General features: G+C 39.5%; 2 protein-coding genes, 1 long non-coding RNA gene and 1 pseudogene across 4 annotated transcripts; 1 reads left to right on the forward strand and 3 right to left on the reverse strand.

Moving 5' to 3' along the window:
• Positions 1-71: 71 nt before the first annotated feature.
• LOC144545567 (uncharacterized) lies at positions 72-1,695 on the forward strand. Its single transcript, XR_013508551.1, has 2 exons — positions 72-379; positions 443-1,695. It is a non-coding gene; the product is annotated as an uncharacterized LOC144545567 (long non-coding RNA).
• LOC144545564 (uncharacterized) lies at positions 802-16,241 on the reverse strand (annotated as a pseudogene). The gene is made up of 7 exons (XR_013508549.1): positions 15,531-16,241; positions 8,769-8,838; positions 8,014-8,222; positions 7,540-7,728; positions 6,898-7,260; positions 1,271-1,342; positions 802-1,225 (listed from the first exon to the last, which is right to left on the reverse strand). The product of XR_013508549.1 is annotated as an uncharacterized LOC144545564 (transcript).
• On the reverse strand, positions 5,927-27,820 carry LOC144545566 (uncharacterized). Its single transcript, XM_078294136.1, has 4 exons — positions 27,101-27,820; positions 24,336-24,533; positions 18,419-18,478; positions 5,927-6,057 (listed from the first exon to the last, which is right to left on the reverse strand). Exons 1-3 carry the CDS (start codon positions 27,801-27,803, stop codon positions 18,435-18,437), a joined length of 945 nt encoding a protein of 314 aa, XP_078150262.1. The 5' UTR covers positions 27,804-27,820; the 3' UTR covers positions 5,927-6,057; positions 18,419-18,434.
• LOC144545446 (uncharacterized) lies at positions 8,851-9,503 on the reverse strand. The gene is made up of 2 exons (XM_078294025.1): positions 8,993-9,503; positions 8,851-8,898 (listed from the first exon to the last, which is right to left on the reverse strand). The coding sequence occupies exons 1-2, from the start codon at positions 9,377-9,379 to the stop codon at positions 8,851-8,853; spliced, it is 435 nt and encodes a 144-aa protein (XP_078150151.1). The 5' UTR covers positions 9,380-9,503.
• Positions 27,821-27,992: the final 172 nt, after the last annotated feature.

A 27,992-nucleotide genomic window follows, 5' to 3' on the forward strand; every position in this document is an offset into this window, starting at 1 on the left:
ATAATGCTTCAGTCATAAAATCCAATAAAACACAAATTACTCGCAGAAAGACAGAAATGTGAAGAGTTCTCACTGAATTAATATCTAACATCTGTTTTACCCACATAAATGGTTAGAATAAACTATTGTCAATTTAAGGTTGTAGAAATAGATGCGTGTTAGGTACTAGTGGGCAACATGTTCTACCGCAGGCAAAACAGAGTAACGTGATAATATTTTGGCTGTTTATATCTAGCATATCTTTTACCCACTAAAGTGGTTAGCATAAACCTTTGGTCATTTTAAGGTTGTAGAAATTAGTGGGAAACGTGTTATATAACACAGGCAAAAGGAGTAATGTGATAGTGATTGGTAATCATTGACTCCATGGAACTTATAGGCTGCTGAACATGAAATTTAATGTGATAATGATTGGTAATCATTGATTCCATGGAACTTATAGGCAGCTGAACATGAAATTTGAAATGATATATAGTCACCTGAACATACAGTTTAAACCATTTTACTGTTATAGATATATAACTAATAATTCTGGCACAGTTATAACAAGTTGGGAAAAAGTACAACTTATTTTACTGCAACAACCGACTCACTGTAGTGTATTTGTTTTTAGAATACTTCAATAACTACTATTGACTCATTACTAGACTCCGTGTTTGATTAAGATTAACTTACTGGATAAGTGGATCTTTTCCTTTTTATTTTTCTTAGCTTCCTTTAATGCTAAAAGGAGCTAGATTATACCATACTGCAGGCACAAGACAAACTGTAGTAAATAAACTTCCTGTTAACACAATGAAGTTTTTGTTATATTGTGGAAATATCACACACAATTTATTATTATACCAAGCAGTACAATAAATTAGAATGTACAAAATACACAAAATATACAAATATACGTGGTACTACCTCATCCGACATTATTTATCAACACAATACTATTGGCAAATGCATCATACCATTATTCTAGGATCAGTTATATCTCTCTTTTACTTCCCATGTCCACCACCGGATCCATACCCGTATCCACGGCCTTCACCATAGCCTGACCCGGATCCTTTACCAGACCCGCTTCCCTTGCCTTCCCCATATCCTTCACCATAGCCTGACCCATATCCTTTTCCAGACCCACTTCCCCTGCCTTCCTCGTATCCTTCACCATGGCCCATTCCATACCCAGACCCAGACCCGGATCCAGATCCTTTCCCAGAATCAGAACCAGACCCTGACCCAGCATAAGAGCCAGCACCTGACCCAGCATAAGATCCACCTGACCCGGCTGATGAACCAGCCCCAGAACCAGCCGATGAACCGGCTCCAGACCCTGATTGAGATGCTGAGCCTGAACCAGAACCCGAGGCACTACCACTACCACCTGATCCAGCACTAACACCACCAAGACCAACTCCTACTGCAACTCCAGGCACACCAGCCACGCTAATATCTAGGTCTTTCCTTGAGAGACGACTCTCAATTATGGGTGCCAATGAGGCCACAACTGTAGTAACAAGAAGTACAAGTACTCTCAGGGAAGCCATTGTGTATGTGGTTTGTTGGTATCGATTATGGATGCCAGTGACTCTCAATTTTGGTTTGTTGATGACTTTGGGTAATACCAAGGATGCTATATATAGGGTTAAATACTCAGGTTGGTTAGTGCTTGAGATTATGGATGAATGAAGTGCCGATTGAGAATTCGAGTTCGGAGTTTGGTGGCTAATCTTGTGGTTGAAAAATTGAATTTTTTGGTTTGTTGTTAGGGGAGCATTTGGTAATTTGATCTTGCTTTTGTTTTTCTTGTGACACATGGGCTACTTGGAGTCAGAGTTGTAAAACCTGAGTAGTTGAATTAGAGTTGAACTGGTTTTTTTTTAGCTTTTTTGTTGGAGATTTTTTATTTTTTTTGGAGCAAAAAGAAATTTTTGAAATTCTATAATTGAATTTCCAATTTCTGTATAGCTCTCCATAATAGGTCCATTGGAGACTCAAAATTTATGGGCAGACTTTCTAAAACTAAAACAAAAAAGAATATGGGTCAGGCTATTTGTGAAATGTGTGTTTAATGATTTTGAAATTAGATAAAACAGTATAGCTTAATAACCTATTCCTGCCAAGAAAATAACTGGTGAAGTTATCACATTTAAAATATATGGGTTACTACTATGTTGTGGTTTTTTTACTGTGGCTCAGCATGGGGCAGAATTTCATATGGTGTAATCTTGTTTTGGTGAAACTTCTCTGTAAAAGTAAAACCCATATTGACTTTGCAAAATATTTCACGTGTGGACAGCACTATAATGGTGTGTTTGGTAGCTCAGGATATTGCTGAGAAGTATACTGGTACAGGTGGAACCAAAGTGGACTGGTCTCATGCAGTACTGCTTATAGAGTGGAAAAAACGTGACGTGCCGTGACGTGACGTGACTAACACGCCGTGACTTTGACCTCGTGCCGTGCTGTGCCGTGATCAAGTGAACAGTGACCTGTGTCGTGCCGTGCTGTGACCAAAATGTCAAGGGGTGGTCACGGCACGCGAGTCACGTCATGACTCGCATGCCGGTCCAAACATGACCGGTTACATTTCTCACGTTTAACTCATAATTTAAGTTAGTTTCTTCAAGATTCACCATTTGATTAAGACCTAACATTCCTAATTACACGCCACTCGCGTGATTACGTGCCATGACTGGATCTTTCGCGTGCCGTGCCGTGCAGTGACCAAAATATCAAGGGGTAGTCACGGCACGCGACACGCAAGTCACGGCACGAAACAGTAACATGTGCCGTGCCGTTCCGTGACAGAGCTGGCTCCGCCGTGCCATTTTTCCCACACTAACTGCTTATCTACAACATGGATAACTCTTATCTGATACCAACTCTGATATTTAATTTTGAGAACTGTTTAGAGGGTTATCCCATAAGCAGTGTCATAGAATTGTAAGATATGAGGATGTGTGAGAATCATCCTTTGATCTTTAATGTTTATCATTTTATCGATAGATTTGTGCGAATTTCTTATGTACTGATTTCTATTACTGAGGAATTGACTTTATCAATTTCATAGTATGGGTAGCCTTGAACAAGACTGCTGGTACGTATACTGTATACGAAGTGTACTGGTATGCGTCATACAATGTTCCAGAAGAACTATCTACTAGTATTTCTAAATCAATCATGAAATCTGAATATCTGATTGTACACAAGACGGGCATAAGAAAATGTTGCTGGGCCATTTAACGAAGTAATGTTTTCTATTGATTTAATAGCTTGAAATGATTGAAAAAGTTTTAATTTGACAATTTTGATAATTATTTTTCAAATTAAATAAAAAGATTTTCGAAATAGAAAATATTTTTTGGGCATGATGTTAGCTTGAAACATTAGTTGTGTAATGTTTTTCCCTTAATTTGAGTGTTATTTAATAATTTCTTGCATATATACCATCAAATATCAATCGTTGAAGGTCATGTCGTTCAATGAATCCGAAAATTTGCATCAAAATATTATATTCAAAATGTTGTTTTTTTAAAGTAGAGGGGTTCAAATGTCCTATTTTTGCGCCTCTATGATGCCTTTTTTTTTTTTAAACATTAATAAATTAAAATTAAAATTATAAACGTCAAAATAAAACCGTTAGATGTGATCTATATTATTTTATCTATGTGTTCATAAAAAAAATATCACATTTCAATTTTGTTTTCATGTAAATCAATCATTTGAAAAATCAACGTCTAGAAATTATCGACATTATTAAGTTTTTGCAAGCTCTTGACGATAACTAAAATAAAATTGAAATGTCACAATTTTTTTACACGTGCATAGATAAAATGATGTAGATCATATCCAACGATTTTAGTTTCATTTTTAAGTTTTAAACTTTAAGTTATTAAAGTTATTAAAAAATGAAGACATAATGAAAGCACAAAAAATGAAAGCATTTCTCTTTTTAAAATTGAATTTTATTTTTATGGGTGTTGTCAACTTAGTATTTTGTTGGATTGTATCGCTATCTAGTACCCACTTGAGCTAGCAATTAATGTTGGTTTAGTTATATATACCATGTGAGCAGAAAAGTTTTATCTCATTGTTTGGTTAATTATTTATCAGGCTTAGTGGGGTGATATGAAATGTGGCTTCAAGAATTTGTAGGTGGCGATTGGTGGTGAAATATGTGGTTGAACTTGAGATTGCAATCATTTGCTAGTGGAGCATTTGCAGTGCATTGTTCTTTGCTTTTTTTATCCTTATGACACCTCATCCAATTTTTGTCAACGCTTAAATTATCTAATTAATCCGTGCTTGAAATGAGCTTACTTTTACAAGCAAGTCGTCTTGCTTGTCACTGTTCAGTTTATGGACTGTGTTGTAATTCAATCATAAAATATAGCTTGATAAAAAAAAGTCTGAATATCTCATGGCACACAAGAAAATGTTGCTGGACCATTAAAGGAGTAATGTTTTTGTATGGATTTTATAGGTTGATAATGATTAAAACAGTCTGAATATCTCATGGCACACAAGAAAATGTTGCTGGACCATTAAAGGAGTAATGTTTTTGTATGGATTTTATAGGTTGATAATGATTAAAACAGTCTGAATATCTCATGGCACACAAGAAAATGTTGCTGGACCATTAAAGGAGTAATGTTTTTGTATGGATTTTATAGGTTGATAATGATTAAAACAGTCTGAATATCTCATGGCACACAAGAAAATTGTTCATTTAACAATTTTAATTGATAATATTTTGTCCAATTAAATAAAATATCCTTTAAAAATAGAAAATATTTTGTGGGTATTTTGTTAATTTTAGCCTGAAACATTAGTTGTTTTGGCATTTTGTTTTAGGATGGTAAAATTTGTAGCAAGCTTGCTTCCTCTGGTATTTACTTCAAAAATAATACCACATAATTTCTTGATTTAATAGACATGTTATAATTCTACAAATCACACACACACACACACACACACATATATATATAGAGAGAGAGAGTGTGACTAATATGCATTCGGTAGCACTTTGGCCATATAGAGAGAGAATGTGACTAATATGCATTTGGTAGCACTTCGGCCGAAGTGCTACCGATTCATTTTCCGATTTTTAAAGTCCAAATGATCGATCCAAACCGTTAGATGTCATCTCCATATTAAAATGTGCTTGGAGATCAAATTTTACATTTTTTGGAATTTTTTTACTATTTATTAAGCCACTTTGAAAATCGTTGATCCAACGGTGGCTTGCCAAACAGTAAAAATCAGAAGCTATTGTTGGATCAGCAATTTTCAAAGTGGCTTAATAAATAGTAAAAAAATTCAAAAAAATGTAAAATTTTATCTCCAAGCACATTTTAATAAAGAGATGACATCTAACGGTTTGGATCGATCATTTGAACTTTAAAAATCGGAAAATGAATCGGTAGCACTTCAGCCGAAGTGCTACCGAATGCATATTAGTCACACTCTATATATATATATATATATATATATATAGAGAGACAGGCTAATATGCTTTCGGCAGCACTTCGGCCGAAGTGCTGCCACCCCATTTTCGATTTTTCAAAATCCAAATGGTCGATCCGAACCGTTCATCTTGTTCTCCATATTAATATCTGCTTGGAGACCAAATTTTACATTTTTTGGAATTTTTTTGCTATTTATTAAGCCACTTTGAAAATCGCTGATTCAACGGTGAACTGCCAAACAGTAAAATCAGGGGTTCACCGTTGGATCAGCGATTTTCAAAGTGGCTTAATAAATAGCAAAAAAATTCCAAAAAATGTAAAATTTGGTCTCCAAGCAGATATTAATATGGAGAACAAGATGAACGGTTCGGATCGACCATTTGGATTTTGAAAAATCGAAAATGGGGTGGCAGCACTTCGGCCGAAGTGCTGCCGAAAGCATATTAGCCTGTCTCTATATATATATATATATATATATCACAGAGGTATTATTCCAATACAAAATAGTACAACAAAGAAGTAAACAAGTACACTTGACAACTACACCCTGGATAACAATCTATGAACATATATAGCCATGAGATATGCTTACAAACTTTTCATTCACTTCCCATGTCCACCACTCGACCAGCTCCCCACACCATAGCCTTCACCGTGGCCTGAATCCGAGCCAGACCCAAAGTAATGGTCTAATCCCTGACAAGAATCAGACTGGATCCATGCCCAGAACCAGACCCGAATGCATGTTCTTCGCCATAACCATGTCCAGACTCAGACCCACCACTGGAACCAGCATCCGACCCGGCATAAGACCCACCGGACCCAGCTGATGAACCGGCCCCTGAAACAACCCCTGAAGCAGCTCCTGAACTAGAACCAGAGGTTGAGCCAGACCTAGAACTAGATGCTGAACCAGCACCAGACGCATACACCGAGCCTAAACTAGAACCTGAGGCACTGCCACCACCTAACCCAGTGCTTCCACCAAGCCCACTACCAACCGCAACGCCACCTCCAGTCCCGGATTCATGTTCTTCGACAGAACCATGTCCAGACCCAGACCCACCACTGGAACCAGCACCCGACCCGGCATAAGACCCACCGGACCCAGCTGGAGAACCGGCCCCTAAAGTACTTCCTGAACCAGAAACAGAACTAGAACCAGAACCAGAGACTGAGCCAGACCAAGAACCAGATGCTGAACCAGCACCAGACCCAGGCCTTGAGCCTGAAACGGAACCTGAGGCACCGCCACCACCTACCCCAGTGCTTCCACCAAGCCCAATACCAACCGCAATGCCACCTCCAGACCCAGATCCATGTTCTTCGCCAGAACCATGTTCAGACCCAGACCCACCACTGGAACCAGCACCCGACCCGGCATGAGACCCATCGGACCCAGTTGATGAACCGGCCCCTGAAGTAGTTCCTGAACCAGAACCAGAACCAGAGGCTGAGCCAGACCCAGAACCAGATGCTGAACCAGGACCAGACGCAGACCCTGAGCCTGGAACGGAACCTGACGCATTGCCACCACCTAAACCAGTGCTTCCACCAAGCCCAATACCAACCGCAGCGCCACCTCCAGACCCGGATCCATGTTCTTCGCCAGAACCATGTCCAGAACCAGACCCACCACTGGAACCAGCACCCGACTCGGCATGAGACCCATCGGACCCAATTGATGAACTGGCCCCTGAAGTAGTTCCTGAACCAGAACCAGAACCAGAGGCTGAGCCAGACCCAGAACCAGATGCTGAACCAGCACCAGACGCAGACCCTGAGCCTGAAACGGAACCTGACGCATTCCCACCACCTAAGCCAGTGCTTCCACCAAGCCCAATACCAACTGCAGCGCCACCTCCAGACCCGGATCCATGTTCTTCGCCAGAACCATGTCCGGACCCAGACCCACCACTGGAACCAGCACCCGACCCGGCATGAGATCCATCGGACCCAGTTGATGAACCGGCCCCTGAAGTAGTTCCTGAACCAGACCCAGAACCAGAGGCTGAGCCAAACCCGGAACCAGATGCTGAACCAGCACCAGATGCAGACCCTGAGCCTGGAACGGAACCTGACGCATTGCCACCACCTAAACCAGTGCTTCCACCAAGCCCAATACCAACTGCAGCGCCACCTCCAGACCCGGATCCATGTTCTTCGCCAGAACCATGTCCAGACCCAGACCCACCACTGGAACCAGCACCCGACCCGGCATGAGACCCATCAGACCCAGTTGATGAACCGGCCCCTGAAGTAGTTCCTGAACCAGACCCAGAACCAGAGGCTGAGCCAGACCCGGAACCAGATGCTGAACCAGCACCAGATGCAGACCCTGAGCCTGGAACGGAACCTGACGCATTGCCACCACCTAAACCAGTGCTTCCACCAAGCCCAATACCAACTGCAGCGCCACCTCCAGACCCGGATCCATGTTCTTCGCCAGAACCATGTCCAGACCCAGACCCACCACTGGAACCAGCACCCGACCCGGCATGAGACCCATCAGACCCAGTTGATGAACCGGCCCCTGAAGTAGTTCCTGAACCAGAACCAGAACCAGAACCAGAGGCTGAGCCAGACCCAGAACCAGATGCTGAACCAGCACCAGACGCAGACCCTGAGCCTGAAACGGAACCTGACGCATTGCCACCACCTAAACCAGTGCTTCCACCAAGCCCAATACCAACCGCAGCGCCACCTCCAGACCCGGATCCATGTTCTTCGCCAGAACCATGTCCAGACCCAGACCCACCACTGGAACCAGCACCCGACCCGGCATGAGATCCATCGGACCCAGTTGATGAACCGGCCCCTGAAGTAGTTCCTGAACCAGACCCAGAACCAGAGGCTGAGCCAGACCCGAAACCAGATGCTGAACCAGCACCAGATGCAGACCCTGAGCCTGGAACGGAACCTGACGCATTGCCACCACCTAAACCAGTGCTTCCACCAAGCCCAATACCAACTGCAGCGCCACCTCCAGACCCGGATCCATGTTCTTCGCCAGAACCATGTTCAGACCCAGACCCACCACTGGAACCAGCACCCGACCCGGCATGAGACCCATCAGACCCAGTTGATGAACCGGCCCCTGAAGTAGTTCCTGAACCAGACCCAGAACCAGAGGCTGAGCCAGACCCGGAACCAGATGCTGAACCAGCACCAGATGCAGACCCTGAGCCTGGAACGGAACCTGACGCATTGCCACCACCTAAACCAGTGCTTCCACCAAGCCCAATACCAACTGCAGCGCCACCTCCAGACCCGGATCCATGTTCTTCGCCAGAACCATGTCCGGACCCAGACCCACCACTGGAACCAGCACCAGACCCGACATAAGACCCACCGGACCCAGCTGATGAACCGGCCCCTGAAGTACTTCCTAAACCAGAACTAGAACCAGAGGCTGAGCCAGACCTAGAACCAGATGCTGAACCAACACCAGACGAATGCCCTGAGCCTGAAACGGAACCTGAGGCACCACCACCACCTAAACTAGTGCTTCCACCAAGCCCAATACCAACCGCAGAGCCACCTCCAGACCCGGATCCACGTTCTTCTCCAGAACCATGTCCAGACCCAGACCCACCATTGGAACTTGCACCCGACCCAGCATAAGACCCACTGGACCCAGCTGATGAACTAGTTCCTGAACCAGAACCTGAGGCTGAGCCAGATCTAGATCCCGATGCTGAACCAGCACTAGACGCAAACCCCGAGCCTGAACCGGAACCTGAGGCACCGCCACCACCTAACCCAATGCTTCCACCGAGCCCAATACCAACCGCAGCACCACCTCCATCCCCAAGGCTAAGTCCTAGGTCTTTCCTTGCCACACGACTCTGGCCTACAATTGCAAGTGAGGCCACAACAATGGTTGCAAGAAGAACTACTTGTTTCATGCAAGCCATTTCTTTAAGTGGTTTTATCTTTGCCAAGCTATTACTTGATTTTTTTTTTATCAATAACAGATTATATATTATGATTTGTGTTTGCTACTGAAATGGGTGTTACTATACGTGGTATTTATAGTTTTCAAAGTTTGAGGTTGGTTAGTAGTCGGCTTAGTGGTTTGATGTGAAATTTGTATTGAAGTATTTAAATTTTGAGTTGGTCATTGCGTGGCAAAAAATTGTGGTAAAAATGAACTTGAGTTTGTGATCTTTTGCTAGTGGAGTATTTGCAGTGTTTCGGTGTTTGCTTTTGTGCATCTTCTATCGTTGTGACATCTCAATCATCCAATTTTGGGAACGCTGAAACTTTTGTTGTGCTTGAAATGAGCTGTACTTCTGTTTTGCTTTAGAAAATATGGTCAAGCAAGTCTCTTGCATGCCATTATAGTAGCATATTGGAAAATTATGCCCATGATTGCTAACTGAATTCATGGAGAATTTAAGTTGTATATTCTATTTTATTTTGTTTTTTATTTTTTATTTTATATCTCGTTTTGCAGGGCAAGTCATGACTCAAATTAATCTGGTTGGAAAAGAATAAAATTGAAAACTTTTTTTTTTTTTCTGACAATAGGTCCTACATGTGAAGTGTGAAGTAAATTAATTAGTTGAGAGAGGTAATTTAACTTGCTTTGTTATAACTCCATCTTACTCATATTTTATGCCTCATTTGACTATTAGATTTATTTTATTATGTGACTTATGTTATTATTGTGCACCAATTTCATTTAAAGAATTAATGAAAAGGTATCTGAATTTTTGCTAGAAAAAATTCAAATTACTATTTAATAAATGTAATGGTCCCAAAGGTTGCCTCAGAATTATAAAAAACCTCTTCTCTTATTTGGACTTATCTTATTCTGAAAACTCCATCCACTTATTTTTCTGAAAAAGAGAAGTAAAAGAAAACGTCTAAGATCATCATCATCAAGTCTGAGAAAAACCATTGAAGATAAGTATTTACAATTTCGTCTAACGATGTCGTCACTTCATAGCTGTAAGATTTAAATTTGTTTGCTATTTTATTTTAGATTTATAGATTCTAGATTGCTTGTGTTCTAATTGCAAAACACGTTATGATTTATTACTTCTATCATTGACAACTTAATTTTGGACTAATTAACGGGTTTACTCTATATCTTACTATACAACCAAACATGATATATAACAAATGTATCTTACAATTTTGTTGGGAGAGGTGATAAAATGGTAAGATTTTTGAAATCTGCTTTCATTTCCCATGATAGTTATTTCAAGTGGGTGGGGTTTTTTCCAAACGGCTTTGGACAAAGGTCATTCAAAGCCGGATTTAAACCGTCCGATTTGCATCAAAATTCGTACAAACATTTAGATTCAAGGAGCCATTTAAATTTATTAAGTTTTAAATATATTTGCACGAATCTCAATGCAAATCAGACGTTTAAGCTTAGCTTTGGATAAGGCTTTGTCCAATTCCCTTTGGACAAAACCCAATCCCATTTCAAGTAGCTCTGTCGAAAATTTCTACCTAAAACAAATTCTGTGAAAACCAAATAATTTAGTTTTCGTTTTGATCTTTTTAACAAAGGAAGTTTTTGTTTCCTGAACTAATTGTTTATTTAACAAAGTGTAATTATTTATAGTGTATTATCTTATATATATATAAAGAAAGTAAAATTCACAGATATATTATCTATGGTGTATATATTATCTTATAAATACACTACTACTACATAAAGTGTGATTATACACAGTTAAAAATGCTATTTACAACTATCATGTAAGGGTAGGACACTAATCGGATTCAAACCCATTAACTTATCGGGTACACAATTGCAACTCAATCTCTATAACTATGTTTATTAAAAATATGTTATAATCATGAAATCGATTGATACTGTATTGAAATATTTTTTCTATGCTAATTAAAAATTCGTTTGGCACAGTTTAAAGTGGAACTGCTCTTAGCTTATTAGCAAATTGAAGTTAAAACTAAGATAAAAATTTAACTTAAATTTATGTATTGAATAATAAAATGTTCAAAAAGTTATGCCAGCCCATTTCTTTAGAATTGTAATGATAGGTTTTACTGTCAGACATTTCGTGTTCTCTTCCTCCCTTATTATATTTACGAAATGGAGCATTACAGTCATAAAAAAAAATGTAAAATCGAGCAAAGCACGGAAGAAATCTGTTCCAGAATCAGACTAGCTTAGACCAGGAGTAGGCACTACATCGTTTCAAAGATTAGCACACTGAACAATTAGTACTGAAATAAAAATAAAAATTCAAATATAAGAGTAGGTACTTGCCTACCCCAATTCCTTGGTGGATCTGTTCATGCGTGTAGATATTGTCGGCACAAAAAGCATTTTTATGGTTTTAGCTTTCTGATAGTGACAAATTTTTGTAGTGGTGTGGGAAATTTGCAGGTTTTAAGAATTTAGGATTGGTGATTGCGTGGTGAAATTTGTGGTTGAGCTTGAGATTGAAATCTTTTACTAGTGGAGCATTTGCAGTGTTTTGGTATTTGCTTCTGAGGAGGGTTCAAATGCCTCCATCGTGCCTTTATTTTTTAAAACTTTAATAATTCAAAATTTAAAACTTAAAAATCAAAATAAAACCGTTAGATATGATCTACATCATTTTATCTATGTACATGTAAAAAATTATGACATTTCAATTTTATTTTGATTGTCATCAAGAGCTTGTAAAAAATGCACTAATTTGAATGATTTCTAGACGTTGATTTTTGAACTTATTGATTTACATAAAAACAAAATTGAAATGTAATATTTTTTATGAGCACATAGAGAAAATAACATAGATCACATCTAACGGTTTTATTTTGACTTTTAAGTTTTAAATCTTGAGTTATTAAAGTTTTAAAAAATAGAGGCATGATGGAGGCACAAAAAATGGAGGCATTTGAACCCTCCTCTTTGTTTTTTTATCCTTCTGAGTTCTGACACCTCATCCAATTTTTGTCAACACGCTTAGATCTCTAATATATTATATGTGACTGAAATGAGGTCACCTTTTCAAGGCTAGCTGTCTTGGATGTCACTGTAGTATCATAATAGGAAAATAGTAGAATTTGGAATTTTTACTGTGGCTTGGCATGACCTTATCCGAAGTCAATCGAATTACGAATTATAAATTTTTTTGACAGTCCTATTTATACTGGTATTTATGCATTAGTTTTCATCTTGTGAAACAAAATTTACACAGTTTTTTTTACCTTTTACGAATTCACACTGATGAATTATGGACCAACTTAAGATTTTCTTACCTTTTACGTTGCTGGATTGATTAAAATCATGACATGAACCTAGTTAAATGAAATTTATTCATTGTTAATTTGTTACATTGCTGAAATATTTTTCTATTATAAGTTATCATGATATTAACAATTTTGAGCTCTGGTATATGTTTGGTTCCTGCATTACTAAAAAATTTATAGTTGAATTCATTAGATGCATTATTTGATATTCGAACCAAAATAGTTTGCGAATCAATTTCGAACGAATTATATCTAGTCTGAACAGTTTGATTTGAATAATATTTGAACCGAACTAGTTTGATTTGTTTCAGAACGAACTAATTTCAAGTCGAATTAATTGCAAACTTTTTTCGAATCAAACTCAAATCGAATCATGAACTATGAACTTTTTGTGCAGCCCTAGCATGGCCCATGGGTAGTATTTCATATGGTGTAATCTTGTTTCATGAAACTTTCTCTGAAAATAAACAGCCACTAGTTATCATATTAAACCGTATATATTGACTTTGCAAGAGATTTCACATATGTGGACAGCACTATAATGGTGTGTTTGGTAGCTCAGGATATTGCTGAGAAGTATACTGGTACAAGTGGTACAAAATGTGGTCCTCTACAACATGGATAACTCTTTATCAGATACCAAATCTGAAATTGATTTTAGAAAATTATTTAGAGGTTAATCGAATAAGCATGTGTCATAGAACTTTAAGAAATGAGCATGTGATATTTAATCGTGTGAAAATTACACAACCAAGCTTTGTATATCAGGATACAAGCTAGTAACAGTACTGATTTCAACTTTTATATTGCTATATTAATACTGTATTATACTAGTTCTAGTTTCGGTTGGGTGTTGCCGGGTTAATGGATCATTTTATCGATAAATTTGTGTGAATTTCTGTACCCACTTATTTTTTTTGTACTGTGAAGGAATTGACATTACCAATATGCTTAGCCTTTAACATGAAAATACCTGTAAAAGACTTACTGGTACGTGTAAAAATTGATTTGTTGGTTTTATAATGAAGTGTCAGATAATGTTCCAGAGGAGCTAGCTACTAATGTTTTTAATTCAATCTTAAAATCTGAATATCTGATGGTAGACAAGCACAAGAAAATGTTGGTGGACCAGTTTTGTATTGGTTTCCCATCTTGATAATTGTTGAAATTGTTTTAATTTGACAATTTTGATGATATTTTTTTTAATTACATAAAAAGTTTTTAAAAATAGAAAATATTTTGTGAGCATGATGTTAGCCTGAAATATTAGCTACTAAAATGGTTTTCACGTACTTTGGAAGTTTGTATCAAATTTTATCATTTTTTATGTGTTTGATGTGTATTAAATATATATTATATTGAAAATATTGTGTTTTAGAATTAATGTTATTACATGGTTCTTGTCAACTTAGTATGTTGTAAATGGATTCCTACCGTTATTTAATACCCAATTAAGCTGTCAAAATAGACTCTTGGTCACTTTTTGTAATGGAAAATAGTTCTGAACATTTGAGAGAAGTTATAAATTATGTTTAATGCAATGTTCCTTTTGTATATGCAAAAATAATAACGATATATATATATACGGATATGTAATTCATTCATTTTAAAAGTGCATTTCAGCCCCTTTAATTAAAGACTGTGAAAGTGATATCACATCTTTTGGTTATTTAATTAAAGACTTTTTTTTTTTTTGAGAAAAAGTAAAGATTATGTCCTCATTTAATTCATTAAAATTTATTACAAGATTATTGTAACATAAGATCCTACAAAAGAGTTGTTGCTCAAGTTTCTTGAGCGTTAACAAAATAATAAAAACAGAACAGAACAAAATAAAACAGAAGAAGAAAAAGAAAATTTAGTAGTAAATTCCGTAGGAGAACAGAGGCAGTATTCGAGCAGTCATCAGTTTCATTCATCTCGGTACTGTAGCAGTGCTGTAGTGGTGCTGTCTCAGTGCTGTATCAGTGCCGTATAGTGCTGTATCAGTGCTGTATCAGTGCTGTCTCAGTGCCGTATAGTGCTGTATCAGTGCTGTCTCAGTGCCGTATAGTGCTGGATTTCTTCAATAATTTCCTCCATTCTTTTTTCCTTTTCTGTGAATATGATGGAGCATCTCTCACGCCATATTATGAACAGTGTTAGCTATTAGCATGCTTGATCTGTCTTCTCGCGAGAAAATTGTTTGAGAGAGAGCTTGGCTGTGTCAATGTGGCAAACCGGTATGTTGGTCCCCACGTACACTTGCATTGTTTAAGCGCATTGCGAGAAGAAGAGATGATTTACTGTTTCTGAACTGAGTTTGCAAAGTACACATCTATTTACCAAGCACCAGCTCCTTTTTTGTAGATAGTCGACTGTTGAAATTCTGTTGAGCGCCATCAACCATGCAAAAACCTTCATCCTCGGTTGAGCTGTGAGTTTCTATATTTTTTCTGACATAGGTTCTTATCCTTGGACCGCCTTTCATTGCAAAATATGTGCTTTTAACCATGAATACCCCTTTTTGACCATGGCTCGGTGCAGGCCCAGAACCAGATTTAGAGCCACTACCCGAACCCAAACCAGACCCAGAACCACTACCCGAACCCGAACCAGACCCTGACCCACTACCCGAACCAGAACCAGACCCCAACCCACTACCCGAACCAGAACCAGACCCAGACCCAGACCCAGAACCGGCTCCTGAACTTGAACCAGAGGCAGAGCCTGAGCCTGACCCAGAACCAGATGCTGAACCTGAGTCTGAACCGGAACCTGAGGCACTGCCACCACCTAACCCAATACTAACACCTTCACCGAGTCCAATACCAACGGCAATGCCACCTAATGAGCCGGCCCCCGAACCAGCTCCTGAACCTGAACCAGAACCAGAGGCTGAGCCAGACCCAGAACTAGATGCTGAGCCCGAGCCTGAACCAGAACCAGATGCTGAGCCCGAACCTGAACCAGAACCAGATGCTGAACCTGAACCTGAACCAGAACCAGATGCTGAACCCGAACCTGAACCAGAACCAGATGCTGAACCCGAACCTGAACCAGAACCAGATGCTGAACCCGAGCCTGAACCAGAACCAGATGATGAGCCTGATCCTGAACCAGAACTAGATGCTGAGCCCGAGCCTGAACCAGAACCTGAGGCACCGCCACCACCTAACCCACTGCTTCCGCCGAGTCCGATACCAACAGCAATGCCACCTCCAGTTCCACCACCAAGGTTAAGTCCTAGGTCTTTTCTTGCCACGCGGCTCTCGCCTATAATTACAAAATGAGGCCACAACAATGGTTGCAAGAACTACTACTTTCATGCAAGACATTTCTGTAAGTGGTTTTATGTCTTTGCCAAATTACTACTTGATGATTTTTTTCTTCCAATTACAACAGATCAAAAGATGTGTTTGTTACTGAAATGGGTGTTATTAAAGGTGGTATTTATAGGGTTGAAAGTTTGAGGTTGGTTTAGTGGTCAGACTTAGTGGGATGATATGAAATTTTATTTTAAGAATTTGTTGGTGGTGATTGCATGGTGAAATTTGTGGTTGAACTAGAGTTTGCGATCTTTTGCTAGTGGAGCATTTGTGCATCTTCTGATATGTCATCAAATTTTTGTCAATGTTGAACACTTTAGGTAGGTTCTTGAAATGAGTTGTCCTTTATCAGCCGTTTTGCTTTAGACAATATATATATGATCAAACAAGTCTCTTGCATGTCACTATTGTAGAAATTGTAGTGGTAGAAGTGTGTGTGTGGAATCCGTATCACCCCAGGTGCCTGAGGTGCAAGCGGTGAATCTGGACTGTTCATTCACTTGGCACGAATCTTAAAGCAGACCCCCTACAGCCTCAACAGCCACCGGATTTAGTTTGGCCTAAATAAAATTAATCTGGACCGTCCATTTGTTTCAATTGCACCTCAGGTACCTTGGGGGACACGGACTCGTGTGTGTGTGTAAACACGCACTTCCGGTGCAATTTGAAAGTCGATTAGTTAAATTCAAGTGATTTTGATAAAAAACAATAATTCAGTTTTATCAGTACGTGACCAATAATCAAACAATTCAAATTGCACCATTATTTAATATGATAAGTTCTAAACTGTTAAGCCTGTTATTTTATTTTTTTTATTAGCGGTTTTGTAAATCATAAATATTGGTACATATAAATTTAATTGTCAATATAGCTTTAACTTGTTGGATAGATGAACTCACAGAACAGGGTTTGTAATTTCATTTTTCTTGAATATCTTTAATATGCTATTGCTTAAAATTATCAAACAAAAGGTGACTCTAGAAACTTCCAAGCTCCTCCCATGCATGGACAGTGACCATGGAGAAAAATGGAGGATTGTTTTTTTTTATTATTATTATTTTAAAATGTAGGATTGTTGGGAATGCGAAAATAAGATGTCATGTACTCTATTAGATAAATAGATAGTTCCGCTGACGGGTTCGGTACCGGTCTCTGTACCAGTAACCACCAATTTGCCTTTTAGGAGGATATATCCGAAAATTCTCACTGATGGTGGAACTTTGGCTGTCCAAACTTTTTTGAAACTGCAATTGATCTCCCCCCTTTCAATTAGCACCTTGTAAAATTGATTTGGATGTGAATTTGCCAGATTCCTCCAATTTCCAGGTCAATTAATCTCCATGGTCTGAGAACACTAAATTGAAATTGGGTCATGGATTGCTGCCTTGGTCTTGGGAGTCTGTCAGTGGGGCCCACCAAAGGGATGCCATCCGAGGCGTCGAACCAAAAAGAAACGGACCTGCCGTCACCTATGCACCATGATGTACTCCTCTGAAGTAGCGGTTTCAATTTGTTCAGACTTTTCCATAAGACTGAACCTGAAGGTGACCATATATATGGCTCGTCTTGTACTCCTGATCATATAAGCGCCACCACCATCTCAATAAGAGGGCTATGCTCTGAAATTCCATGTTAGTTACAGGCTTACAGCCATACCTCCACACCTTTTGGAGAGTCTTGCTGTGTCCCAATTTACCAGTGACATACCTCTTCTCGTATCATTGTTCCTGCCCCACAAGAAGTCACGTCGGATCATATCAATCCTTGCAATTATCCAAGCTGGAAGCCTAAAACATGCCAGTACACAGGAACTGCTGAAAGGTCAAAAGGGACTATGACACTTTTTGAGAAATTGATACACAGCCCTGACATTTTTGTAAACAATATCAGGATCAGCTTATGTTACCATCAGCTCTGAGTACAAATGCGGTATCTTTACTTGAAAAATTAATACAACATTATTCATTGATTTAATAAACACATGTTATAATTCTACAAATCATTACACACGTCTTATTTTAATACAAATTGAGTGAGGCTAGGGTAATATGCATATTACATATCAACCCGTGCTATGGATCTATAACTCTATTTTCAAAGTTTGAAATAATCGATTTGAATTGTTAAACATGATGTTTATATGAAAATGTACTTGCTAACCAAATTTTAACTTTTTTTTAAAGTTCTGCTATTTTTTAGTTTGGTAGAAAACCACTATTTTTGGATGGAGATCAATAATTTTCAAATGAAGTGATTTTCTATATATCTATATAAAAAAATAATAATATGCATATTGCAACAGCCTCACGCTTACAAATTAGTACCACAAGATAGAATTTGAGCAATACAAAGAAGTGTATAAGTGAACTAATTACTACACCCTGAACAACAAAATATGAACATAGCCAGGAGAGAAATGCCTCATACTGTACAAACTTTTCTTTCACGTCCCATGTCCACCACCCGACCCGTACCCGTATCCATGGCCTTCACCGTAGCCTGATCCATGCAACGAGAGGAGATTAAATTGGGGGAGATCGTTGAGGAGCAGAATTTAATTGAAGAAGTTGAGGGGCTGGGCTTAACGGGCAAAGACAAGGGACAGAACCCGTTAAGTAATTGTGGCTCTTTGACAGATGGGGCCGTATTCATTAAAAAAGGAGAGGAACTGGAGTTCCAAATGGAGAAGGTGAGTGAGAATTTTGCACAACCGTTTGTTGTTCGCTGACAATTGCAGAAGCGGTTAGAAGTTGTTATTCCACGTCACCTCTTATAGCTGACGTGTCAACAGAGAATTAGTTTTCGTTTTTTCTGTATCCATTTCATTTACTTTTTTTTACGAAATTGATCGCCTTTATAAGGCAAACTCCTTGGTGGAGAGAGATTATGTTTTTAGTTGTATAATGGGCGAATTGTTGTGATGCATTCGACTTGATTTTGCTTATCAGACTTTTCCATTTCCTCGAAAATTAATACAAATTAGCTGTTCTTCTTTGCTTGATTGTCTCTTTTCTATTTCTACACTCTCTCTATTCTATCTCAACGATCTAGGATCGTTGCAAGTGGTATCAGAGCTTCTCGGTCGCAGCTGGGAAGCGATTCATACTGAGGAGTCATGCCGCCAAAATCTAGACCAAATGAGACGATTGATGATGTCTCTCAAGATCTGGTTGCGATTAATGATCGGATCACTCAACTTGCTAGAGATTCTCACTTCTCTCAACAGACTCGTGATGAACAGATTCAAGCTCAATTTCGAGAACAGGCGAATCAGATGTCTGAGCTGAGAACTGCTTTCACTGAGTTCACTATGATGATCAAAGCAGCCGTGATAGAGAAGAGGGGTGATACTAGTCAAAACAGTAGTACTGGCTTCCGTACAGATCGGGCAGGCCGCGATAAGGAAGGTGAACGACCAGGTCCAGAGGTTGAAGAAGGTGCTGGTAGAGGCCAGCCGTTTCAAGACCAACAGTTGCAACAACGGGGATTTATTCCTCGTATTGAGCTTCCTGTTTTTGATGGGAATAAGGCTAGCGAGTGGCTGGAGCGTTGTAATTTCTACTTCAACTACTATCAAACAGCTGAAGTGTATAAGGTGGGCTTGGCTACTATGAATTTCACGGGGGATGCAGAAGAATGGTACAGTTGTTACCGAGTTGAACACCCCCATCACACCTGGTTAGCACTGGTAAATGCAATTTTTGAGAGGTTCAAATTGAGGTGTCACCTCAATCCTGTTGTCCAGTTTAAAAGAGTGCACCAAACCGGCACCGTTGATGATTATATCCGAGAATTCCAGAGAGCAAAGTCTAGGTTACTGGTAGAAACCGGTATAACTCAGGAATACTTCTTCGTTTGGAGTTTTATTAGTGGACTGAGGGATGAAATTCAAAATTCCATGAATTTGTTCAAACCCCAGACCTTGAGTGAGGCATTTAATCTAGCTTTAGAACTTGAAGTAGTGGTGGGACCTACTGACAAGAAACCTTTATTCTTCAAGCCACAAGGGCATACCAGTTACAAACCTCCATACAATCCTAATTTCAAACCACTGAGACAGATTGAATTACCTCCAAGGAAGACTACTGACATTCCAAACCAAAACTCACAATTATACAAACCTCCCCATAAAAATATGACCAATTTAACCTTGGATCAAAAGAGAGCATTGGGGCTGTGTTTTAGGTGCAATGAGAAGTGGAATCAGGGGCATAAATGTAGCAAGGGATTACATGCTCTTGAGGGAGAAGATGAAGAAGAGTTGGATGAAAGAGAAGTAGAAGAGGGTGAGCAGATAGTAAAAATTTTCATCAATGAAATTAGGGAAGAAGAGGAAATAGCCACATTGAGTGTAGGTAAAAATTCAGGAAGTTGTTTTACTCCCAAGTACAAAGGGCGAATTGGGAATCTGTCAGTGCTATTATTGATTGATACAGGTGCTACTCACTCATTTATTCATCCTCTCATTGTGCATGAACTAAAATTGCCTACTACACCAACCACATCCCTAATGGTGAGAAGTGCAAGTGGAGAAAAACTGGTTACTAATAACATCTGTAAGGGTGTTGAGTTTAGCATTCAAGGGCATCCTTTTTACAGTGATTTCAGAATTTTGGAGGTTCAGGGGTATGATGTAATCCTTGGGGTTGATTGGCTCTCTAGTTTGGGAGATGTTAAATTGAATCTCAGGAAGGGATTGTTCACAGTAGAAAATGGGGGCAAGGAGGTAACATTGTTGAATGAGAATAAAGATGTTGACCTAAAAATTGTTGAAAGAAATATTAGTGCAGAGCATGAGCACAGAACTGGAAATCTAGTGTATCTGGCACATTTGTTTAAAGTAGAGGTGGAGAGCAAGACAGAAGGGGTAGAGATTGACCCTCAGTTACAACAGGTGCTAGAAGGATTTCAATAAATTTTTGACGAACCCAAACTTTTACCTCCTCAAAGACCAGTAGACCACAAAATCCACCTCTTACCAGATGCCAAACCAGTCAACCTGAGACCATATCGAATGTCCCATTACCAAAAATTGGAGGTTGAAAAAATAGTTCAAGACCTGTTACAAAAGTCATTCATTCAACCTAGTGTCAGTCCATATTCTTCCCCTGTGCTACTAGTTAAGAAAAAAGATGACTCTTGGAGGATGTGTGTAGATTACAGGAGATTAAATGAAGGCACAGTTAAGAATAAATTCCCAATTCCCATCATTGACGATCTGTTAGATGAGCTACATAGGGCCCATTACTTTTCTAAACTTGATCTGAGATCGGGTTATCATCAGATTAGGATGGCAGAGGATGATATTCACAAGACTGCATTTCAAACGCATGATGGTTTGTATGAATTTACAGTAATGCCCTTCAGACTGACAAATGCCCCTGCCACATTCCAGTCCTTGATGAATAGCATTTTTAAACCCTATTTGAGAAAGTTTGTATTGGTATTCTTTGATGATATCCTAGTTTATAGTCAGGACCTAAACTCTCATGTGTTTCATCTCAAAGCTGTCTTACAAATCCTCAACCAAAACCAATTATCTGTTAAGAGATCAAAATGTGAGTTTGGGGTTCACAAGATAGAGTACTTGGGACATGTCATTTCTAGGGATGGGGTAGCCACAGATCCTAGTAAAATTGAGTCAATGGTCAATTGGCCAGTGCCAAAAACAGTCAAGGAATTAAGGGGTTTCCTAGGGTTAACCGGCTATTATAGGAAATTTATCAAAGGCTATGGGATTATTTCAAAACCCCTTACTGATCTTTTAAAAAAGAATTCCTTTAGGTGGCATGAGACTGCTCAGCAAGCTTTTGATCAGTTAAAGAAAGCCATGGTGGTGGCTCCCGTACTCAAACTCCCTGAGTTTAATAAACCATTTGTTGTAGAGACAGATGCAAGTCAAGAGGGAATAGGGGCAGTGCTGATGCAGTCAAGAAGACCTGTGGCGTTTTTGAGTAAGAAGCTTGGTGTGAAGAACCAATCATTGTCCACATATGAGAAAGAACTGTTAGCTCTTTTCACGGCAATTCAGAAATGGAGGCATTACTTGTTGGGTGCTGAATTTGTCATCAAGACAGACCAAGTTAGTCTCAAGTACTTGTTAGAACAAAGAGTCAACACACCCATGCAACATAAGGGGCTTAGCAAGTTATTGGGGCTTAATTACCGAATTGAGTATAAAAAGGGGGTTGATAACAAGGTAGCTGATGCTTTGTCACGAAGAGAGGAGGATTCTAAGGAGGAAGGTTGGGCAGCACCTGAACTGAACATGTTGAGCACCTTAGTTCCTAGTTGGGTTCAAGATATTAAGGATAGTTATGTGGGAGATAAGTGGATTGAAGGAGTCAGACTCAAATTACAGGAGAAGGGGGATCAAAAAGAGTTATCTCAATTTTCTGAGTACCAAGGAGTGTTGAGGTACAAAGGCAGAGTGTGTGTGGGTTCAAGAGAAGGGTGGAGACAAAAATTGTTGCAAGAAATGCATGGATCAGCCTTGGGAGGGCACTCGGGCATTACAGCTACTTACCAGAGGGTAAAAAGGTACTTTTATTGGCCTTTGATGAAGGAAACAGTTCATATGTTTGTGCAACAGTGTGCCAACTATCAACTCAACAAGAATGAGCACACATCCACTCCAGGTTTATTACAACCTCTACCTATACCCAGAGAGGCCTGGTGTAGCATTGGCATTGATTTTGTGACTGGTCTACCAAAGTCAAAGGGTTTTGAAGTCATTTTTGTAGTTGTGGATCGATTGACTAAATATGCTCACTTCATACCTTTATCTCATCCATACTCAGCTTCCAGTGTAGCTCAAGCATTCATGGACAACATTTATAAACTACATGGGTTACCTGCTGACATTGTGTCAGACCGAGATCCCGTTTTTACCAGCACCTTTTGGAGTGAACTCTTGTTGAAATTGGGAGTTCAATTGAATATGAGTACTTCTTATCACCCCCAATCGGATGGGCAAACTGAAAAAGTTAACCAATGCTTGGAGCAATACCTGAGATCTATGGTTTATGACAAGCAAAACCGATGGAAAGAGTATCTGCCACTGGCAGAGTGGTGGTACAACTCGAATTGGCATAGTGCTATCAAGATGACACCATTTGAGGCCCTTTATGGTTATCCCCCTCCCCAATTGGCACTTGGCAGTATACCCCGGAGTCGGGTGGAATCCGTTAACATAGTTATTCGGGATAGACAATCCACTTTAGCTCAATTGAAAGAAAATCTGAGAAGAGCCCAGGATCGCATGAAACGGAATGAAGATAACCATCGTAGTGAAAGGAAGTTTGCAAAAGGTGATTGGGTTTATTTGAAGCTGCAACCTTATCGCCAGGTTTCTGTTCGAGGCAAAAGCAATCCGAAGTTGAGTTCTCAGTTCTATGGACCCTTTGAGATTCTTAAGAAAATCGGTACTGTTGCTTACCGGTTAAATCTTCCACCCCATTCTCTGATCCATCCTGTGTTTCATGTATCCCAACTCAAGGGCAAGTTGGGGACTACACAAATACCCTCTCCAACATTACCAGTAATGGGTCCAGGAGTTACAACTGAGTTAGAGCCCGAAATGATTTTAGCTCGTAGAATGGTGAAAAGAAAGAATGCAGCCCAAACTCAGTTGCTGATTCAATGGAAAACTCAAAGTCAAGATGATGCAACTTGGGAAGATTACGAGAAAATTGCTCAGAAATTCCCTCATTTGATTCGTGAGGACACGAATTTTGTTAAGGGGGGAGGAGTGCAACGAGAGGAGATTAAATTGGGGGAGATCGTTGAGGAGCAGAATTTAATTGAAGAAGTTGAGGGGCTGGGCTTAACGGGCAAAGACAAGGGACAGAACCCATTAAGTAATTGTGGCTCTTTGACAGATGGGGTCGTATTCATTAAAAAAGGAGAGGAACTGGAGTTCCAAATGGAGAAGGTGAGTGAGAATTTTGCACAACCGTTTGTTGTTCGCTGACAATTGCAGAAGCGGTTAGAAGTTGTTATTCCACGTCACCTCTTATAGCTGACGTGTCAACAGAGAATTAGTTTTCGTTTTTTCTGTATCCATTTCATTTACTTTTTTTTACGAAATTGATCGCCTTTATAAGGCAAACTCCTTGGTGGAGAGAGATTATGTTTTTAGTTGTATAATGGGCGAATTGCTGTGATGCATTCGACTTGATTTTGCTTATCAGACTTTTCCATTTCCTCGAAAATTAATACAAATTAGCTGTTCTTCTTTGCTTGATTGTCTCTTTTCTATTTCTACACTCTCTCTATTCTATCTCAACGATCTAGGATCGTTGCAATCCATGTCCATTTCCAGACCCGCTGCCCTCACCATAACCCTCACCGTAGCCTTTGCCATGGCCTGAACCTGAGCCAGACCCAGAGCCATATCCATGGCCTTCTCCATATCCATTTCCAGACCCGCTCCCCTGACCATAGCCCTCACCATACCCTTCCCCATGACCTGAACCAGATTCTGAGCCAGACCCTGAGCCATGACCCGATCCATACCCAGAACCAGACCCGGATCCATGACCTTCGCCAGAACCATATCCAGATCCAGACCCAGCACTGGACCCAGCACCTGACCCGGCATATGACCCACCGGACCCAGCTGATGAACCGGCCCCCGAACCAGCTCCTGAACCAGAACCAGAACCAGATGCTGAGCCCGAGCCTGAGCCTGAAGCCGAGGCACTGCCACCACCTAACCCAATGCTAACACCTCCACCGAGTCCAATACCAATTGCAACGCCACCTGATGAACCGGGCCCCGAACTAGCTCCTGAACCAGAACCAGATGCTGAGCCCGAGCCAAATGCTGGGCCCGAGCCTGAATGAGAACCAGATGCTGAGCCCGAGCCTGAACCGGAACCTGAGGCGCTGCCACCACCTAACCCAATGCTTCCACCGAGTCCGATACCAACCGCAATGCCACCTCCAGTACCACCACCAAAGGTTAATTCCTAGGTCTTTTCTTGCCATGCGGCTCTCGCCTATAATTGCAAATGAGGCCACAACAGTGGCTGCAAGAAGAACTACTGCTTTCATGCAAACCATTTCTGTAAGTGGTTTTATGTCTTTGCCAAATTATTACTTGATGTTTTTTTTTCCCCACTGATAACAGATTAAGAGATCTGTTTGTTACTGAAATTGGTGTTACTAAAGGTGGTATTTATAGGGTTTAAAGTTTGAGGTTGGTTCAGTAGTCAGGCTTAGTGGGGTGATATGAAATTTTATTTTAAGAATTTGTAGGTGGTGATTGTGTGGTTAAATTTGTGGTTGAACTTGAGTATGCAATCTTTTGCTAGTGGAGTATTTACAGTATTTTGAACTTTGCATTTGTGCATCTTTTGACACGTCATCCAATTTCTATTTTTCTTTAAATAATATGGTCAAACAAGTCTCTTGAATGCCACTATATATATATATTGGAAAATTATGGCCCATATTTGATTTCTACTTAAATTAAATTTTAGGGAGAACCTTCTCTGTTTTATTTTACTTCTTTTTCTATGTTATATTTCGTTTGGCAGCATAATTTATGGGTTAAATTAATTTGTTTGGCAAAAAGAAATTTTTTATTTATAACAATTGGTCATATATGTATTCGAGATAAGTGTGGAGTAAGTTAATTGATTCTAATTTAATAAAAAAAAATTAATCAGTGTGTAGATGTGTAATATATAAATGTATAATTTACTTCTGTTTAGTTTGGAGTAAGTTAATTCTAGATTTAATACTAAAAAAAAAAATAGAAGATGTAATTTAATTTATTCCGTCATAACTCCATCTTCAATTCTGTTTACGTCTTGCTAATTTGACACCTGAAGCATAGAGTAAAGAATTTACTTCGTTTCTTTATCCAAAATCACACATGATATATAGTATTTAGATCTGAGTAGAACTAGGTGTTCGTTTACCAATTCTCAATGTGAACTCAACTCTAAAATCTATCAGTTATTGATTTCGAATTGTAAATTTGAACCATTGAAACATATATGTCTACCTTATGAGGAATGCATCTACATGCAAGAAATTTCAAATTTCAAATTAATTTAATTTGTATAAAATTAAGTGGTAAAAAAAAACATTCAATAAATGAATGCACTAAAATTAATTTATAAACCTTCTAATTTTGACTGCTTGACTTTATACTAAATTAATTCGAAAGTTTAAAATTTTTTCATGTAGACGCATCACTCGCAAGGTAGACAGATTTCAACGATTCGGATTTGTCATTTAAAATCAATCTGATAGGTTTTAGAGTTGAGTTCACAAAGAGGATTGATGAACTTAGGAATACCCTAGTTTTACTCTTTAGATCTTGCAATTTTGTTGGAACAGATTATAAAATGGTTAGAATTTTGAAATATGCTTGCATTTTTATTTTGTACTCAAGGGTTATTGCACATATCTTTTCTATAATAGGTTGTTATAAATTTTCACTGCAATTTGAAAATCCATTGGCAATTCATTGAGTGATGATTTTAAAAAAGTCAATAACTAATTAATGTTATCTATACTTAATTACTTATCGATAATATAACAATAAAAATTGCACCACAATTTAATATACGAAATATAAATATCTAAACTGTAAAACAGTAAAATTATGTCCAATATTATTTTATTTTTAATTTTTATTAACGGTTTTGTTTATCATTAAAGTTAATTTAATAGTCAACGTATATATCTTTTAATTGTTGGATAGCTAGATAACTCACGGAAAAAGGGTTTGTGATTTTATTTTTCTTGAAAATCATCAATATATATGCTTTTGCTTGTACTATCAAATCAAAGGTGAAAGGTGGCTCTAAAAACTTCCAAGTTCCAATCAGTGATCACTATGGAGAGACTTTACTTGAAAAATAATACATCACATTATTCATTGATTTAATAAACATGTTATAATTCTACAAATCATCTCACAGTTCTTATTCCAACACAAATTAGTACCACAAGCTAGAATTTGAGCAATACAAAGAAGTGTACAGGTGCACTTAATACTACACCCTTAACAACAATCTATGAACATAGCCAGGAGAAATTAATGCCTGATGTTGTACAAACTTTTCATCATTCACTTCCCATGTCCACCACCCGACCCGTACCCGTATCCGTGGCCTTCACCGTAGCCCGACCCATATCCATTTCCAGACCCACCCCCCTCGCCATAGCCCTCACCATAGCCTTCACCGTGGCCTGAACCCGAGCCAGACCCAGAGCCATATCCATGGCCTTCCCCGTAGCCTTCCCCGTATCCATTTCCAGACCCACTCCCCTCACCATAGCCCTCACCGTAGCCTTCGCCATGTCCCGAACCCGAGCCAGACCCTGATCCATATCCTTCACCATGGCCTGAACCGTAGCCAGAACCTGACCCAGATCCATGTCCTTGGCCAGAACCGTATCCAGACCCAGAACCAGATCCACCACCAGAACCTGACCCACCACCAGAACCAGAACCGGAACCAGCACCTGACCCGGAATACGACCCACCAGACCCAGCTGATGATCCAGCCCCTGAACTAGCTCCTGAACCTGAACCAGAACCAGAGCCTGAACCTGACCCCGAACCAGATGCTGAACCAGAACCAGACGCTGAGCCCGAGCCTGAACCGGAACCTGAGGCACCGCCACCACCTAACCCAATGCCTCCACCGAGTCCGATACCAACCGAAATACCAGTTCCACCACCAAGGTCAAGTCCTAGGTCTTTTCTTGCCACACGGCTCTCACCTACAATTGCAAATGAGACCACTATAATGGTTGCAAGAAGAACTACTACTTTCATGCAAGCCATTTCTTTAAGTGGTTGTATCTATGCCAAATTATTACCTGATGGGTTTTTTCAGATATTAGATGATGGCGAGATGTTTTTGTTACTGAAATGGGTGTTACTAAAGGTGGTATTTATAGTGTTCAAAGTTTGAGGTTGGTTAGTAGTCAGGCTTAGTGGGGTGATATGAAATGTGGTTTTAAGTATTTGGAG

The sequence above is a fragment of the Carex rostrata genome, chromosome 28 (genome assembly GCF_964058835.1).
Source record: "Carex rostrata chromosome 28, lpCarRost1.2, whole genome shotgun sequence".
NCBI classification, from domain to species: Eukaryota; Viridiplantae; Streptophyta; class Magnoliopsida; order Poales; family Cyperaceae; genus Carex; species Carex rostrata.